General features: G+C 50.3%; 2 protein-coding genes across 2 annotated transcripts; one reads left to right on the forward strand and one right to left on the reverse strand.

The window, feature by feature from the left end:
* Positions 1 to 118: 118 nt before the first annotated feature.
* Positions 119 to 3,328, forward strand: LOC138864820 (salivary glue protein Sgs-3-like). Its single transcript, XM_070133427.1, has 4 exons — positions 119 to 227; positions 1,604 to 1,722; positions 2,193 to 2,364; positions 3,078 to 3,328. Exons 1-4 carry the CDS (start codon positions 119 to 121, stop codon positions 3,326 to 3,328), a joined length of 651 nt encoding a protein of 216 aa, XP_069989528.1.
* Positions 3,329 to 8,338: 5,010 nt separating this feature from the next.
* Positions 8,339 to 10,466, reverse strand: LOC138864821 (uncharacterized). Its single transcript, XM_070133428.1, has 4 exons — positions 10,259 to 10,466; positions 9,795 to 10,163; positions 9,403 to 9,577; positions 8,339 to 9,278 (listed from the first exon to the last, which is right to left on the reverse strand). Exons 1-4 carry the CDS (start codon positions 10,464 to 10,466, stop codon positions 8,339 to 8,341), a joined length of 1,692 nt encoding a protein of 563 aa, XP_069989529.1.
* Positions 10,467 to 16,916: the final 6,450 nt, after the last annotated feature.

A 16,916-nucleotide genomic window follows, 5' to 3' on the forward strand; every position in this document is an offset into this window, starting at 1 on the left:
TTCCTCTCTTTTTTTCACTCTCTCTTTCTCACTCATACACTTACCCTCTCTGATTCTAAAATTTACAAAGGAGCGCACACAAACAACCTCGAGGCACATAACAACACAAACACGAACCATGGCTGGTGGCCACGGAGGCTGCAATTATGTTGAGGTTATAAAACTGAACTGGATTTTTATCTCTTTATTTGGTGATGAACCAAGCACAAGTGATGTCAGCAACCGTCGTGAGGCGAATGATGATTCCGGCGAGAGAGAGAAGTGTAAAGAAGGGGGGGGGGGGAGGAAGAGTGGGGATAGGGGAAGGATAAGGAGGAAAAATGAATTTTAGTTGAAGAAAAAGGAGCCGGGGCTTGACCCAGCATGCAGGGTAAAGATCTAGGTAATAGCTGTAGGGGGTTTGTTGAAAGAGGAAAAGGATCGAGGGGCTCAGCGCCATCGGCAGACTCGCGTATTCACCGCGCGGCCACACCCCGCGGGATCGTTGGCGAGGCAAGGCCGCGACTCGTGGCGCGGGGAATACCCCACGACCTTGAGCGCGGCTCGCCTCGCCACAATTTTCCCACGGGGAGTGGAGCCTCGCTATGGCGAACACGGAGCCTCTCGGCTAACTGAGGGGGAGGGGGAAAGAAGTTAGCAGGTTTTTGGCGCCATCTGGGGTATGCTCTGGGCACGGCCTCTTCGGCCGTGGCTCCTGGGCTGTTCCTCAGCTAACCATCACTGCTGAAGCGGGGTGAAGCTCGGGTGAGGCCGCGAGGCAAGGGCAGACCCTCCTCGCCCGGGTCGAGAGGAGATTTCTCTCCTTCGGCCGCAGGACTTACGAGAGGGCACGGCCTTGGCGGCCCCACCACGATTGGATTAACTCTGCTGGCCGTGGCGCTTCTTTCCTCGGCTCGCACAAATCCTTACGCTAAAGGATTTGTGGTCCTGGCACGAGTACTAGCAGCAAACGCCACGTGTCGGAAACCGAAACCAGCAGGATGTTGAGGGTAGGATGAGGATGAGGATCGACGCTATGGCAAGGATAATGAGATGGAATGAGTCGGGGTGGCGGTCACGAAGCGTCAGAGGACGAGGTGAAATGATTTAAAAACGGGGATGAGGGCAGTACCTGAGGGAGATTTACTTTATTATGAAGTTAAAAAAAGGAAGGTACCAAACATTACCACTAAATTACTTTAAAAAGAACAAGAACAAAAACAAGGAACACAAAACAAGCAACAAAACTGAACCCCCCTTATCCCTTGCCCGTTGTTGTCGTGGGGGGGCTTAAGAGACGAAGACTGAGACCCAATACAGGGATCTCCCCTGCCTAGGGCCTCAGCCCTCGACTCAACTAATTTTGCATGGTCTTTTTTCTCTCCAGCTTTTGTTTCCGTCTCTTCTCCATCCCCTTCTGCTATCTACTTCCTAAGGCGTGAGAGCCGTGCTGAGAGGATGAAAGGCTGACCTAGTGCGTCCTGAACTGCCTGCGGGAACTATGGGCACGGTACTCCTGACTAATCTAACCCTTGCCTTCAGTAGCGAAAGGAGGTGGACCATTTAGGTCTTATTTAATCCAGGTTCCCCATGACCAGTAATGAAAATGTAATCCCTTTCTTAGAGGCAATGAGGCTTGCCCCTTTAAAAAATAGCCCCAACCCAGGCTCTCCTTTGACCACGGCTCCGAACACTGAAACTACTGTCCACTCCTTAATGCCTACTAGTGCATTACCCACCCAAGCAGAGACTCAATCTCGAGAAGACATTCCTACCCACCCAACTTCCTCAAATTCAACTCCACCCCTGCAACCTTCATCAAACAACCAATTCCCCCTTATTACTACCTTGCAACCTTATTCTCCATCATTCCGTAATACTCCCTCTTCCACACGTCCCCGACCATCCACCACCACCAACCCTACAGATATCTTAAATACTCTGTTTAGCCCAGCTAAATGGGACCGTTTTTTCGTGATCCCTGCTACAGCTCCTTATTCAGGCAACACTCTTCTCTTTCAACAATGCCTCCAAAAACAAGTAGGCAGAGTCCCTTTTTATACCAGACGCGATCGCTCCCGTCTGGTAACAGTCAGATCAGAAACTGAATCTATAGCACTGTCAAATTTAACTGATCATTCTGGCAACCCCATTCCTGCAGAACCTCATCCAACCCTTAATACTTGTACCGGAACTGTCTTTATCTCCCCCAGCAAACTACCCACTCGATACCAAAGATTGGTCAGACTGGAGAAGACTCATTAGGATGCCTCAAAGACCAAGATGCGAAATCAGTACATTGCTACACCATTCCTCCTAAGGGTCAACGAAAGAATTCGACCAACATTGCCAAAATTACTTTCCGTACACATGAACTTCCCTTACGTATCTACATTGGTGGACAATCCCTCCCTGTTCGACCATACTAACCCCCTCCCCGTCAATGTCAAAACTGTTGGCGCTTTGGACATCCTGCCAAACACTGCCGTTCCACAGACCGATGCCCCATATGTGCCCAACCTGGTCATAATCGATCAAACTGCTCAGCACAAACACGAACATGTGCTAACTGCGGCGGCCCCCATAATGTATTTTATAGAGGCTGTTCCACTTACAAATTTGAATCTGAAGTAGCAACTCTCTGATACAAAAATGGTCTCACTTTACGTGAAGCCAGACAGGAAGCACGTCGACAAGGTTTCTCTCATACTCCATATTCTAGCAACATCGTCCGCTCAGCCCTTCCCCCTCCACCCAAAAATGTCCCCATTTCCACTTCTACATTCTACATCCCTCAGACCAATTACTTTCCCACTCTAAACCCAGACACCCCAATCTCAACCACAGCTCCTATCTAACTACAGCCCCAACCCCAACCCCTCTCCCTCCCCGCACTACCCGCAGTAGACAGACTAAACGTTCTAACCCTTCTTCCCCTACAGCACAATCACCTCCACCTACCTATACCTTTGTTCCTGAGACACCAGTCTCCTCTCCCCCCCCTCATAAGAAAACCTTTATTCCACAAAACTCTCCAACCAATTCCATTGCAGAAACAATTACCTTCTCACAAAACTCTCCAACAAACTCCACTGCAGAAACAATGGATGACATCCAAAGTTATATGCTTAAGACACAAGATCCCATAACTCGTGCTCCTTCCACATTTGAAGTGGTTGCCGATATTCATACCCCTCCTACTAATATTCCCCCTACACCCCTTCCTCCTAATTCCTCCAAAGACAGCACATCCCCTTCAACTCCAACTATCCATCCTTCCGATACCCATCCTCCTACCACTAATACTCCCCCACATCTACTCCCTCCCAACACAACCCAACCCCTTTAACCCTAACTATAGCACATTCTCCCTCCCTCCACCCCCTCTATCCTTTGCACTCCCTCCAGGTTACACACGAGAATCACTCATGGCACAACAATGCCCTTCTCCAGACTCCCTACCTCCTAATATCCCTCCTTTACACCCCCTAGCTCCTTCCCCTTCAAATTCCCCAACACGTAAATGTGTTATCATTCATAAATCAACTAGGGTATAGCTCTCCTACATTGGAATATTCGCGGTTTCCGCTCTCATAGATCAGACTTACGTCATATCCTTGCTTCTTATAATCCATCTATTATCTGCCTCCAAGAGACTTTCCTCACACACCCTCCTATTCCAATTCCTAATTACCATTTTATCTTTTCCCCACACTCCCTTTATGTCTCGCCTATACTTATCCATCATAAAACACCTTATGTCATACCTCCCATACAAACTTCTGTCCCGTGCACAGCTATTCGCATCTTTCTTCGCCGCTGGATCACAGGATTTCAGTCTACTTCTCCCTATCCCATCCCATTGACTTTACTGCCTTTGAGACTCTAATTTCCCAACACCAACCACCTTTCCTCATAGTTGGTGATTTCAACTGCCGCCACACTCTGTGGGGTGACTCTACCACCAACTCCCGAGGCCGATCTCTAGAACGCTTCCTCTTCACAAATAACCTAATTATTCTCAATTCAGATCGCCCCACACACTTTGACATGCGCACACAATCCTTTTCATGCCTTGACCTCTCTCTATGCTCTCCTACTTTACATCTAGATTTCCATTGGTCAGTTCTAGACCACTTCCCCTATAGTGACCACTTCCCAATACTCCTTTCTCCTACTTCATATGTACCACTTCCTAATCCTCCACGCTGGTGCTTTGATAGAGCTGACTGGCATACTTTCACTTCACTCTCTACTATACCTATCCCTCCACCCCCCTTACCGTCCATTTCAGATATGCTACATTGTTTTACAACCACAATCCTAAGAGCTGCCTATACAGCCATTCCTCGAACTTCAAGACCCTATACTTCTAAATGTGTTCCATGGTGGAATTCTGATTGCACCAAAGCGCTCCGCTTAAAACGAGCAGCCTGGAACAGCTATCGCTACAAACGAGGCACCCCTCACCAGCTATCAGCCCTTATTTCCTTTAAAAGAGCATCTGCCCATCTTCGCCGTACAATTAAAAACAGCAAAACAAATAGCTGGCAAAATTATGTTTCCTCAATTACATCTACATCTATTTCAGCTGTTTGGCGACGGATCCATAAACTATCAGGCAAACATCCCCCCCATCCTGCACCTGTCCTCCATATTCGAGATATTCTCATCTCTGAGCCTGTAGAAGTACCTAATGAACTGGGCAACTATTTCAGCCAGGTCAGTAGTGGCTCTCACCTTTCCCCACACTTTTCTTCCATTAAAACCATCAAGGAATGCACCCCTATTACCTTCACCCTATCCTCTGATGAGTCCTATAATGCTCCTTTTTCTTCTTCTGAACTCAACGCTGCATTACAGTCGTGCCGCAACACTCATGAAGGCCCTGATGGTATTCACTATCGTATGCTCCGACACCTCCCATCTTCCTCTCTATCCTTCCTTTTAACTATTTTCAACCACATATGGACGTCAGGAAATTTTCCTTCTCATTGGCGAGATGCTCTCATCCTACCTTTCTTAAAACCCAGTAAATCAGGTACCCTACCCCCAAAATTACCGCCCCATAGCTCTAACTAGCTGTTTGTGCAAACTACTAGAACGAATGGTTACCCTTTCCCTTTAATGTCGTACCTAGAATCTCATAATCTCCTTTCCCCTTCCCAGTTTGGTTTCCGACGTGCCCGAAGTACAGCAGACCCACTTGCCCATTTCGAGATATACATTACATCAGCATTTGCACGCCATGAATCCGTATTAGCCATTTTCTTTGATCTAGAAAAAGCATATGACACCACATGGCGATACCATATCCTCCAACAATTGTCCTCCCTAGGTTTACGTGGAAACATGGGTGTTTTCATTAAATCCTTCCTTTCTAAACGTACTTTCCAGGTCAAGATTGCCTCTTCCACTTCATCATCCTTTCCTCAATTCGAAGGCGTCCCACAAGGAAGTGTGCTTAGTACCACTTTATTCCTTCTTGCTGTAAATGACATAGTCTCAGTCCTACCACCAGGAGCCAGAGCATCAATATATGTTGATGACTTAACCATCTATACATCTGGCACATCCATACCAGATCTCTGTCAATTCCTTCAGTCTGCAATAACATCAGTAACTTCTTGGGCCATCAACCATGGCTTTCGCTTCTCTACCTCCAAATCTTTCCCCATCCTTTTCTCTCGCTTACGTACGGTCCCCAAACCCCCACTCTTCTTATATAATGCTCCACTCCAATACCGGTCTTCTGGCAAATTCCTAGGCGTTATATTTGATTCCAAATTGTCCTGGTGAGACCATATCTTGTATATCAAAGATAAAGCTCAACGTCGCCTCCGAATCTTACAAACGCTTTCTCATATCTCCTGGGGCTCAGATCGCAAAACTCTCCTCCATCTTCATGTTACTTTGATTCTCTCCACTCTAGATTATGGATGCCATATGTACTCCTCTGCCTCAACCTCTCTTCTTGCTCACCTTGATACAGTCCACCACAGCGGTCTCCGCTTAGCCCTAGGCGCCTTCCGCTCCTCTCCAGTTGAGAGCCTATATACTGAATCAGGCATGCCGTCCCTCTCTCGACGTCGAGCCCTTCTCTCTCTCCGATGCTATGCTCGATTTCACCAATTTTCCCTTACCAAACTAACTATTCCACAATCCTTACTTCATACCTTTACCTCTTCTCCACGTTTACCAACTCCTCTCCCCGTACGCATGGATACCCTCCTCTCCTATTCCCCCTTCCCTCATCTCCTACCTCTCCCACTGTCTGTCCATTCCATTCCTCCATGGCTTATACCTAACCCCTGTATTTGCTCCTCAGTTTTCCCTGACCCACCAAAATCAGATATTCCCCCCTCTATCCTTCTCACTCATTTCCTTGACCATGTCTCCATTCATTCCTCCAGCATTCATGTTTACACTGACGGTTCCAAATCCATCTCAGGAGCTGGATTCGCAGTAACATTCCCAAATTGCACTTTCAAATACACCCTCCCTCCTGAATCTAGTGTCCTTACTACAGAACTATATGCACTCCTTTTTGCCTTAAGACGCATATATTCATCCACCTCTTCCTCTTTTACTATTTTTACAGACTCCCGTAATTCTTTAACCCTCATAAAGTCAATGCACTCGACCAATCCCCTTGTCTGTAAGATCCAGAACTGGTTGTTCTATTTATCCACACGTCACAAATCTGTCAGATTTTGCTGGGTACCCAGCCATGTTGGAATCCCTGGCAATGAACAGGTAGATACTCTTGCACGATATGCCGCAATGTCCATATCACCTCAACAACGCTTCTCACATATTCCAGCTACAGATTACTACCCCCACTTTAAGACTTTCTTGTATACCCGATGGCAATCTTTTTGGTCAAGACTCCACAACAATAAATTACATACCGTAAAACCATCAATCTCCTCTTGGTCAGCTCCATTTCACAAAAACAGACGTTGGGAGACTGCCCTCGCACGATTACGTATAGGCCACACTCGCCTAACACATGCCTATCTGATGTCATGCTCAGACCAACCCCTATGTCCTCTATGTAACATCCCTCTTTCAGTCCCACACATTCTCTTGTCCTGCCCTCGCTTTAATACAGCACGTACCTCTGCTTTTCCACACCTATCCTCCCTTCACCGACCTCCCAACATATCAGACATCCTTACAGAATCTCACAGCTTCTGCCTCGACAACCTGTTCTCCTTCCTCAGACACATAAATATCCTTCACTTGATCTAACTCGCTTACCTAAACCACCATAATCTTTTCCCTCATCCTCAACCTCTCAACACTATTCTAGATAGTTGACACATAACAACTATCACCTGACATCCCTCTTTACTATACTTTCCAATAGTGCTATATGACCTTAGATGTCTAGCACATTTATCTTAACCATTAACCATTAACCATTAACAAAACTGAAAAAAACTAGTGGATAGAGGAAGGGGAAAGGGGAAAAGAAGGAGTAAGAGGTTGCTTCAAAGGATGCGGCCAAACTTAGAACACTGCTTCCACTTCTTCGTCCCATGCCAGGGAAAAGAGATCACGGCCTGCACCAGATCTCCATCCGGAACGAAAGATAGTGTTGAGTCTATCCAGCCAGGCGGAGTCTGTCGATCTGTTTACAAACCAACCTACGCCACTCGATGTTAAGAGGAGGCAGAGAAGCTTCCTCGTGGAGTTCAGATGTTGTAATAAATTGATCCCAATTTACTACATAGATCCATCTGAGTGCTTTATTCTGGACAACTTGGAGTTTGCGCTTGTTGGTGTATGCTGTTTGTGTGAGTGCAAGTGGTGTGTATGTGGGAAGAGGTTTGATAAGTGTTTTGTATAGATGCAGCTTCGTACGTGGGGCCGCACGTCGGAATCGATAAAGCGAATGTAAGGCTTTGCCGGCCAAGGCGGCCTTTGAAGTTGCATGCAAATGAAACCGAAAGTCGGTGTCAAAGGTTAAACCAAGGATGGTACAAGAGCGGGTGATTTGGAGCGGTGCTTGTAGTCTGTCGAAGCTGTTGAGATATATGGTGTCATGGGGAGGTCGTTTTCGTGGATTTAGGAAAAGAACTTTTGTTTTGGTCGCGTTAGTCTTGATACGCCATCTATGCTCCCATCTCGAGACGGTGTCAAGTTGGTCATTGATGCGCCGGACGACACCTGAAAGCGCATCGTGTCGAGCTAGGTGCGTACAGTCGTCAGCATAGAGGATAGTGAGTGAATCTGTGTGTGTGGGGTCTGGTAAGTCGTTTGTGTATAATGTATAGAGTGTTGGGCTGAGGTTGCTGCCCAGAGGTACACCTGCGTGCATGCGAATCGTCCTGGAGACGTGGTGGAGGAACTTTTATTTTAATTTACGGTCATCAAGGAAATTGCAGAGCAATTTCTTAATCAAAGGGGGGAAGTTAAATTTTGTGCACAGCTTGTACTTCAGGCCAGCATGCCAGACCGTGTCGAAGGCTCGCTCAACATCTTTGGTGACAAGAACAGTCATTAGTCGTCGGTCTTTGTTGTTGTGTACGTAGTTTGTGATGATGTTGAGTGCGTCTTGCGTCGAGTGATGCGAGCGAAAGCCAAATTGTTTTTGTGAGAGAAGGTTATGGTCTTCGAGATACCACCTTAGCCGAGTGTTTATGATTCTTTCGAAGGTCTTGCCTAAAGTCTCGAGTAGGCTAATAGGGCGGTAACTCTTAGGGTCAGTCAGGTCTTTGTGTGGCTTAGGAATGAGGGCCACAAGAGCAGTTTTAAAGCAAGAGGGAAAATAGCCGGAAGCGAGAGAGGCGTTGTAGAGGTGAGTCAAAGCTTGTAAAAGATTGTCAGGGAAATGAATAAGAGCGTCGCGTCCAATCTGTGAGGAGCCTGGAGCCTTACGAGGAGACTTCATGATTAGTTGTTTTACTTCCTCACACGAAATGGGAGCTGTGAGTTCGCAGGTGTCGTCCAGCCTATCCATACGGATAATTGGCTCTGGGATGGTCTCTACCCTGTTCTCATGACTCCAGGTGTCTATGTCCTGAATTCGTTGAGTGAACAGGGGATGAGGAGGGTGAGGGTAGAAGACTTTAGCCCAGTGTTCTTCAGAAACTTTAATGACATCCACGGGATTTGAAACATTTACGTTATTTTGGACAAGGTGGGAGAAGGGGGGGAAGTTACTACCTTTAAGCTGACGAATTTTTTGCCAAAATTCCCGTGGATTGCGAACTCTGTTAGACTCTACATTTTTAACCAAATTATGCCAATGATTTTGTCGGTCGGTATCAAGACTATCGATGACGTGTCTTCTGAGGATAGATAAGTCCCATCGAACATGATTTAACCTGTTTAAATTTTGCGTGAAACGATTTCGAAAACGTCAGGAGACGTTTTGTCCTTTCAGATGGCTGAAATGAGATGCGTGTCTTATACTGAGACCGGGGGATGGTACTCAGCATGGTGGATACAATGTGGGCGAAGATGAAATTCCAATGCCCATCTATTGTTTGGGAATCAAGCCCATCAAGATTAAACTGAAAGTTAACTTCACTTAATTTAGATTTGAACGACTCCCAATCTGCTTGTTGGTACCGGAAAGATCTTTTTTCTTTGTTAAGTATTGGTGAGGTGGAAATTTTGATTATGACGGGTATATGGTCCGAACCAACGTTCGGACCGGGTTGTAGGTGTGTGTGGTAGGCGAGTGCCGCTCTGTTCCCGAAGACGAGATCAGGGCGGCCCTTTCCCACGTTCGTGTATGAGGTGAAGAAGTCGGGTCCGATGTAGTGGTCTTTTTGTATCAAAGATAGAAAGGAGTTGCCTACCATGCGAGTTGGTAGATTTGTGGTGTAGTGCGTGGTGGCTGGCGTTGATGTCTCTGGCAAAGAAGACTGGGAGGTTCGTATAATTAAACAATCTGTTGAAATCAGCAAGAGGCAAGTTGGTTGAGGGTCTGATATAGGCAGTGGAAAGGATAATGGGGCCCTGTGGGGTGAATATCCTGACTGCCATGAAGTCAGGGTGAGTGAATGGAAGGGTGATAAATTCGAAGGTGATGGTGGATTTGATGAGGATACAGGACCCCATGTACAAACCGTCTCCTGTTTGCCTGGATGTGTAACCGTAGTGCCGAATTCTATAGCCATTCGTGATGGCTGTAGAATTCAGTAGGACAACATCTGGGCGTTCTTGATCTAGAAAGTCGTAAAAGAGATTACGAATTGGGAAAAAAGACCTTACATTTGCTTGTACGATCGTTAGCATGTCACTCAGGGTAGACCCATTCGACCTGGGTTTACCTTGCGTGGCGTAACCTGATCCCTATAGCGGTTCCGTGGTCGAGCATCGACCGTCGGTTCCTCGAGGTCAGGAAGAGAGTCCTGCGAGCAGGACGCAGCGCGGAATTCCTGGGAATCGGCGGACCAATTCCCGACACCCGCGCTGCCCCAAAGGCCCCCTACAGGGGAGCATGGCAGTGGCTCCGTCCACAGGGGCATGGAGCTCGTCCTCGGCTTCGGGAACGACTTCGACGTCGATCTCGGAGCCGCTACTGTCGTCGTCGAGGATGGTGTCATCCATCTCCCGACGACGAGGCTGAGGGATCGGGGGATCCTTGTCCTTTTTGTTGTGCGTGTTTAGTGGTGAGGTTTGTTTGCGTTTCTGTTCCGTGTTCCTTGTAGTATCGCGTGCTTGTACGGTTTCTCGTGGTTTGCGTTAGGGTTGTGGCTTGCAAAACGAGGTGTCTGTGTGTTGTGGAACAGTGAGGCTCTGGGTGAGTGATTGTCACCTCATTGTTCATAGTTTCTGTGTTTGTGGTGTATTCAGGAATGTACAGGTTGTCGTCTTCGAAGATCTCCTCGGGGACGACAATGCTGGGGAAGCCGTTTTTTTGTAACATGATGGGGACTATGGTTGCGAATCTTTTGGCGTTGTATTTTGCAGCGATAAGACTTACGTGTAATATGGCTTGTATTTTCGGGTTTGTGTTCGGTGTGAATGCGTGGGTTTGGGGGAGTGTTGGCATGGTTGTCCTCGAGGAGGTCGTGGGTCGTCTGGGTGTGCTAGTTTAGATGGGTTGTGTGGCAGCTGTTGTGGCGTACGTCGGAGCAGTGTTTTTGTTCTCACGAAGCTCAGTTCGTTTTGCTTTAAGTAGCTCCTTTCGTGTTGGGCAGGATCCGCTAACTGCTATGTGCGATCCCTCGCAGTTGCAGCATTTGATGCTCTCTTTGCACTTGGCGAAGAAGTGACCTTCGCCAGCGCAACGGGAGCATCTTTGTATGTGTGGGCATGTGTGTTCATTGTGTCCGTATCTGTAGCAGTTCAGGCATTGTTCCAGATGAATAAAGCACTCTGGTTCTAAGTTGTAACTTGGGACCGATGTATTAAACATCATGAGTCCCCTCGAGAAAATCCTCTGTGCTTCCTCTGGGGCAGAGAAACGGATCTTGACGATCCGTGACTCGGGTGGTTTGTAAACGTAAAGAACAGTGACACCGTTCTTGGCGGCAACCTCCTGTGAGATCGACTCACACGATCGTGGGAGGATCGTCCTGTCGATCTTTTTAGCCACGATCGTGCCTTCGGAGGGAACTGGTGAAAATCCGTGATCTGCGAGTTTCCTTTGGCCTTCGGCCGAAAGAAAGGGGGTCAAGTGCTCTGGTTTGGCTACTGTCACCTTGAAGCCATTGTGTACTTTATAGAGGTGGGTGACTGCCACCTCGGTGAGAGTGAATATTCTCTGGAGAGCCACCTCACAAGAGATGGGCTCTCCAGAGTACGCTAATTTGATCTGGTGTCCCATGGATCAGGTCATAGCGTCGGGTGATGATGAAGGGAAAAAGGGAGGCTAGCAGAGCTAATTTTAGACTGTATGTGGAAAATGCGGAATGGTCTCAAAAAAGAGGAGCACACCAGGCACCCAGCAGTCTCTGTGTGTTAGGGACGGTCGGGGTCGGGACCCTGCCGGACGAGCGAGAGCCCTTATGAGTCCGGCCGTCAACTCGCAGCGAAACCACTGGGTAACAGGTGCGTCGTGATGTCAATTGCAAGCACTCTGGCCTGTAATTGAAATCACTAGCTCAGGCAAAGTGTGGCGTGACTACACCCAAAGTAGCACACCAAGGGCCACGTGTCAGGTCCGTCGTGGGGAGGTGTCAACAATCTCTCTATGAATCACCCACGAGAAACTGCACAAACCTTGGACCTAGAGATCCAGGTATGCCCATGATTCCGGCTCAGGTCCGGCTGCTTATGAACCTGACCGGCGATGTTTACTCGGTCAGTTTGGGCGGTTCCGAGGCAGGAGTCGGCCAATCACAGGTCAGGTGCGGTTCTCGATTGATGGCCAATCAGTAACCGCTACAGCACTCCCCCTCTAGTTTCGCGGTCGCGAAACGGACTTTGGCGATTTTGATGGGCTGGTGTAGGTGTGCGGGTTTGACGCGGTCGACGGTCACGGTGTCTTCTCCCTTTGGGCGGCGGATGGTGATCGTCTTGTCGTCTCTTCGGATGACCGGAAATGGACCCTCGTACGGAGGACAGAGAGGAGGTCTGGGATGTTTTCTCACGAAGACGTGAGAGCAATCTTGGAGTCCTGGGGGCATGTATATATCCTGTTGTCGGGTGGGTCTCGTCGGTCGGCTGCGTACCCGGGTCATCCGTTCGCAGAGTTGTTTGCCGAAGGTTCCTGGTTCGAAGTTGCCGGCTGTGACGATGAAATCTGCAGGGAGGGCGAGCGTTGTTCCGTAGACCATTTCCGCGGCGGTGCACTGCAGGTCCTCTTTGAAGGATGTCCGGATGTTAAGGAGGACATGGGGGAGTTGGTCGACCCACCTCCTGTTGGAGGAGGAGGATGTCAGGGCCTGCTTCATATGCCGGTGGAGTCGCTCGACCATGCCGTTGGCGCAGGGGTGGTAGGCGGTCGTCCTGATTCTCTTGGAACCGAGTAGTACCATCAGCTGGCGCCAGAGTTCCGACTCGAACTGGGCGCCGCGGTCGGTAGTGACGGTATCCGGCGTGCCGAAACGGGAGATCCAGGTGCTGAGGAAGGTCCTGGCGACCGTCGCTGCGGTGATGTCGCGGATAAGCGTAGCCTCGGGCCATCTGGTGAAGCGGTCGATCATCGTCAGGATGTAGCTGTAGCCGTCGTCCGAAGGTAGGGGTCCCACTATATCGATGTGGATGTGTTGGAACCTTTCGTCTGGGATAGGAAACGTCTGGAAGGGAGATTTTGTATGCCTGTAGATCTTGGTCCTCTGGCATTCGATGCACGAGCGGCACCACTGTCGAACGTCTTTGTTGATGCTAGGCCAGACGACTTTGCCGCGGATATGTTGGGTGGCCCGATGCTGGTAGTATGCGTCGAAGAATCGCCGGCGGAGGGAAGGCGGGATGTATGGTCGTGGGTAGCCGAGGGAGACATCGCAGAGCAGGTCGTCGCGGGAGTTTGGGATCTTGACTCTCTCAAGGCTAAGGGAAGTCTGGCCCTCTATGAGCGGAATCATGGACGCGTCCTGGCGTTGTTCACTGCTGACCAGGTGGTAATCCACTGCGTCGTCGGCGTGGGTCGCTGCAGCTATGGTAACCCTCGAGAGGGCATCGGCGGCCTCGTTGTCCGCGCCCCGGATGTGACGGATGTCCGTCGTGAACTGTGAGATGTAGTCCAGGTGGCGCTCCTCGCGAGGGGATTGGCGGCGGGTCCTCGAGTGTAGGGCGAAGGTGAGGGGTTTATGGTCCGTCAGGATGTGGAATTCCTTAGCCTCCACGTACGGCTGGAAGTGCCTCACCACGGAGTACGCTGCCAGGAATTCCCTTCCGAAGGCACTGTATCGTGACTGACGTGGCGACAGGGTCTGCGAAAAGAAAGCAAGAGGTTGCCATTGCTTACCCTGACGTTACTGGAGGACAGCGCCGATGGCAATGTCGGAGGCGTCTACGGCGATGTTGAGAGGAGCCTCGGGCAGAGGGTGGTTCAGCAGGATGGTAGAGGCCAGGGCTTCCTTGCAGGCTTCGAAGGCTTCGTTGGTAGGGGGCGTCCACTTGATTTTGGTGTTTCTGCTGGCCCTGTTAGGTGTGATCAGGGCGTGAAGGGGCTTGAGGAGCTGGGCACACTTGGGAACGAATCTCCTGTAGAAGTTGAACATCCCCAGGAATTTTCGAAGTTGTTTCTCCGTGGCAGGCTTGGGGAACTTCCTTATGGCGGTGACCTTCTCCTGCGCTGGGGTGATGCCTTGAGAGGTGACGGTGTGGCCTAGGAAAGAGAGCGAAGCCGCGCCGAAGAGACATTTCCCTGGGTTGATCACGACCCCTGCTTCTTGCAGTCTGCCGAAGAGGGCGCAGAGATGACGGGCGTAGTCTGCCTCTGAGGCGCTGGCGACGAGGATGTCGTCGATGTAGGCGAAGACCCCCTCAAGGCCGCGAGTCATGTCGTTGATAAACCGCTGGAAGGTCTGAGCAGCGTTGCGGAGACCGAAGGGCATCCTGAGAAACTCAAACAGGCCGAACGGTGTAATGACGGCAGTCTTGGGGATGTCCTCCTCAGCGATCGGAATCTGGTGGTACGCCCTCACGAGGTCGATCCTCGAGAAGACCGTACAGCCGGACAGCTCGTGGGAGAAGGAGTGCAGGTGCGGCAGCGGGTATCTGTCAGGGGCGGTAATCGTGTTGAGATGACGGTAATCACCGCACGGGCGCCAGTCGCCGTCCTTCTTCTTCACCAAATGCAGAGGGGCCGCCCATTGGCTGCTGGAAGGGCGTATGATCCCCAACTGCATCATGTGGTCGAACTCCGCCTTGGCACTGCGACATCTGTCGGGGGCGAGCGGACGGCAGCGAGAGTGGGCAGGGGGACCGTGAGTCACGATGTGGTGACGGACCTCGTGCCGTGGTTGGGTGGCCCGGTTGATCGGCTTGGTCAAGGCCGGGAATTCCCGCAGGATGTTCTTGAAGGCGCAGGTCCTGGGAAGCACTGTATATATTAGGGGAGTACTTACCAGAGCCGGAGCAGCGTGCGTGCGGGCCCCGGATTGGTGGATTAGGGCCATACCTTGCAGACCGACCGTCAGACCGTAGTGTGCCAAGAAGTCGGCGCCGATGATGGATTGTGGGACGGCGGCGACGAGGAAGATCCACTGGAATCGTTGGGCGGGCTCGCCTTCCAGCGAGAGGGTCCTCGAACGCTCGCCGTAGGTGTTGATGGGCGATGTGTTGGGAACTTCCAGAGTGCGGGAGGAGTGGAAGCGTTTATCCCTGTGGGAGGCTGACCTCGGCCCCTGTGTCGACGAGGAAACGCAGGGAGGAGGAGGCATCTCGGACATTCAATAAACACCTCCGAGGTCCGCGAAAGACAGGCGCGCCCAGTTTCCGCGATTTCCTCCACTCTTTGCGCGGCGGTGATGAACCAAACACAAGTCATGTCAGCAACCGTCGTGAGGCGAATGATGATTCCGGAATCGAATCGAAATCGAGAGAGAAGGGGGGGAAGGAAGGAGGGAGAGGGGAAGGATGAGGGGATAGAAAGGATGATTTAGTGAGAGAGAAAGAGCCGGGGCTTAACCCAGTGTGCGGGGTAATAGATGGGGGATGGATGACTGGAGTCGGAAAAGGCGGAAAAAGGCTGGCGAGGGGAGGCCCCGAGCCATCTGTGCTCGCCGCAGCCATGGCATGATTCACCCGTTTGGCGTGGAACTGGCGGGCCAGTTCCGCGCCAGAAAGGGTGGCCATGCCCGGGCTGCGGGTTGCGCTCGGCTAACGAGGGAGGAGGGGGTAGGGGGCAGCCTGCCAGGCGCCATCTGCGGCTCCACCGTGCACGGACTTATCGCCCATGGCAACGGTGGTGCCCTCGGCTAACCTCGAGACTGCGAGGATGGGAGGAGGATGAAAGCGGATGCGACCGCAACGAGTCTATATCCCCCGCCTGCGTCGATCAGAGATTTCTCTCTGTCGGCGGCGGGACTTCCGGGGAGATGTGCTCGGGCGGTCACATCACGGGTGGATTATCATCACTGGCCGTGGCACCTCCTCCCCGGCTCGCGCGTTGGCACTCCTTACGACAAAGGAGCCGCGGTCATGGCTCGGGTACGAGCGGCAGATGCCACGTGTCGGAAATCCGGAACCAGTGAGATGAGGGTAAGGATTAGGATGCGGGACGCTTACGCGATGTGAGGGAAATGAGGTGGGAGATGAGGTCGAAGATGCCGTCACACAGGGAAAGGGGTTGAAGGGGAAGTTAATTAAAAGGGGGGATAGGGCTTACCGGAGGGTAGTTGTTTATTGGGGAGGTTAAAAGTTCCGTTGGAGAACGATAACAATTTAAACTTAAAAGAACTTAAAAACACAAAAACTTAACTTAAAAAGAACTTAAAACACAAACAAGTTAAAACTACACTGTAAAAGAAACAACTACATGGATTAAAAACAATAATTAAACGAGTAAAATAAAATAAAAGTGAACGTTAAAATGAACATTAAAAACATTAAAAAAACAAACAAACACAGAACAGGAGAAATGAGCCGAGCCAAGGACATCCCGGGGCCCGTCACATCGTGATGTGGCGGGCCTCGGGGTGTTCCCTCACGCACAGCGTGGCTGGCCATTTCTCGGGGGAGTGAAAACCATGCTGTGGTTAAATTACTAACAACAATAAAACATAAAACAATAAAACATGAGAGGGGAGAGCGAGAAAGATAGAAGGAAATGAGAGAGTGCACAAAGGAAAAGAAGGCGCTGCCAAGCTCAGAAAGCTGGTTCAATCTCCTCAGACCAGTCCAGAGAAAAGAGATCACGGCCTATCCCGCTCCTTCGTCCCTGGATGAAGGCGCTGAAGCGCTCTATCCAGTCGGGGCACCATGCACGGAGTTTGTCGAGCTGTTTACAAATCATCCATCGCCACACGAGGTTCAGCGGGAGCACCGCTGCCCTCTCGTATAATCGTGCTGCTGACACAAAG

The sequence above is a fragment of the Penaeus vannamei genome, chromosome 18 (assembly GCF_042767895.1).
Source record: "Penaeus vannamei isolate JL-2024 chromosome 18, ASM4276789v1, whole genome shotgun sequence".
NCBI classification, from domain to species: domain Eukaryota; kingdom Metazoa; phylum Arthropoda; class Malacostraca; order Decapoda; family Penaeidae; genus Penaeus; species Penaeus vannamei.

What these genes read in the sequence shown, in the direction of transcription:
- LOC138864821 (XM_070133428.1), bottom strand. Translation starts at nt 10,466, where the DNA reads ATGCCCCTGTGGACGGAGCCACTGCCATGCTCCCCTGTAGGGGGCCTT. An exon ending in GCCACGCAAGGTAAACCCAG is followed by an intron (nt 10,164 to 10,258) that starts GTCGAATGGGTC and finishes ACGACTTTCTAG; the next exon opens with ATCAAGAACGCCCAGATGTT. An exon ending in AGTACCATCCCCCGGTCTCA is followed by an intron (nt 9,279 to 9,402) that starts GTATAAGACACG and finishes ATCTATCCTCAG; the next exon opens with AAGACACGTCATCGATAGTC.
- LOC138864820 (XM_070133427.1), top strand. Translation starts at nt 119, where the DNA reads ATGGCTGGTGGCCACGGAGGCTGCAATTATGTTGAGGTTATAAAACTG. An exon ending in AAGTGATGTCAGCAACCGTC is followed by an intron (nt 228 to 1,603) that starts GTGAGGCGAATG and finishes TCCCTTTCTTAG; the next exon opens with AGGCAATGAGGCTTGCCCCT. An exon ending in CTAGTGCATTACCCACCCAA is followed by an intron (nt 1,723 to 2,192) that starts GCAGAGACTCAA and finishes TATCTCCCCCAG; the next exon opens with CAAACTACCCACTCGATACC.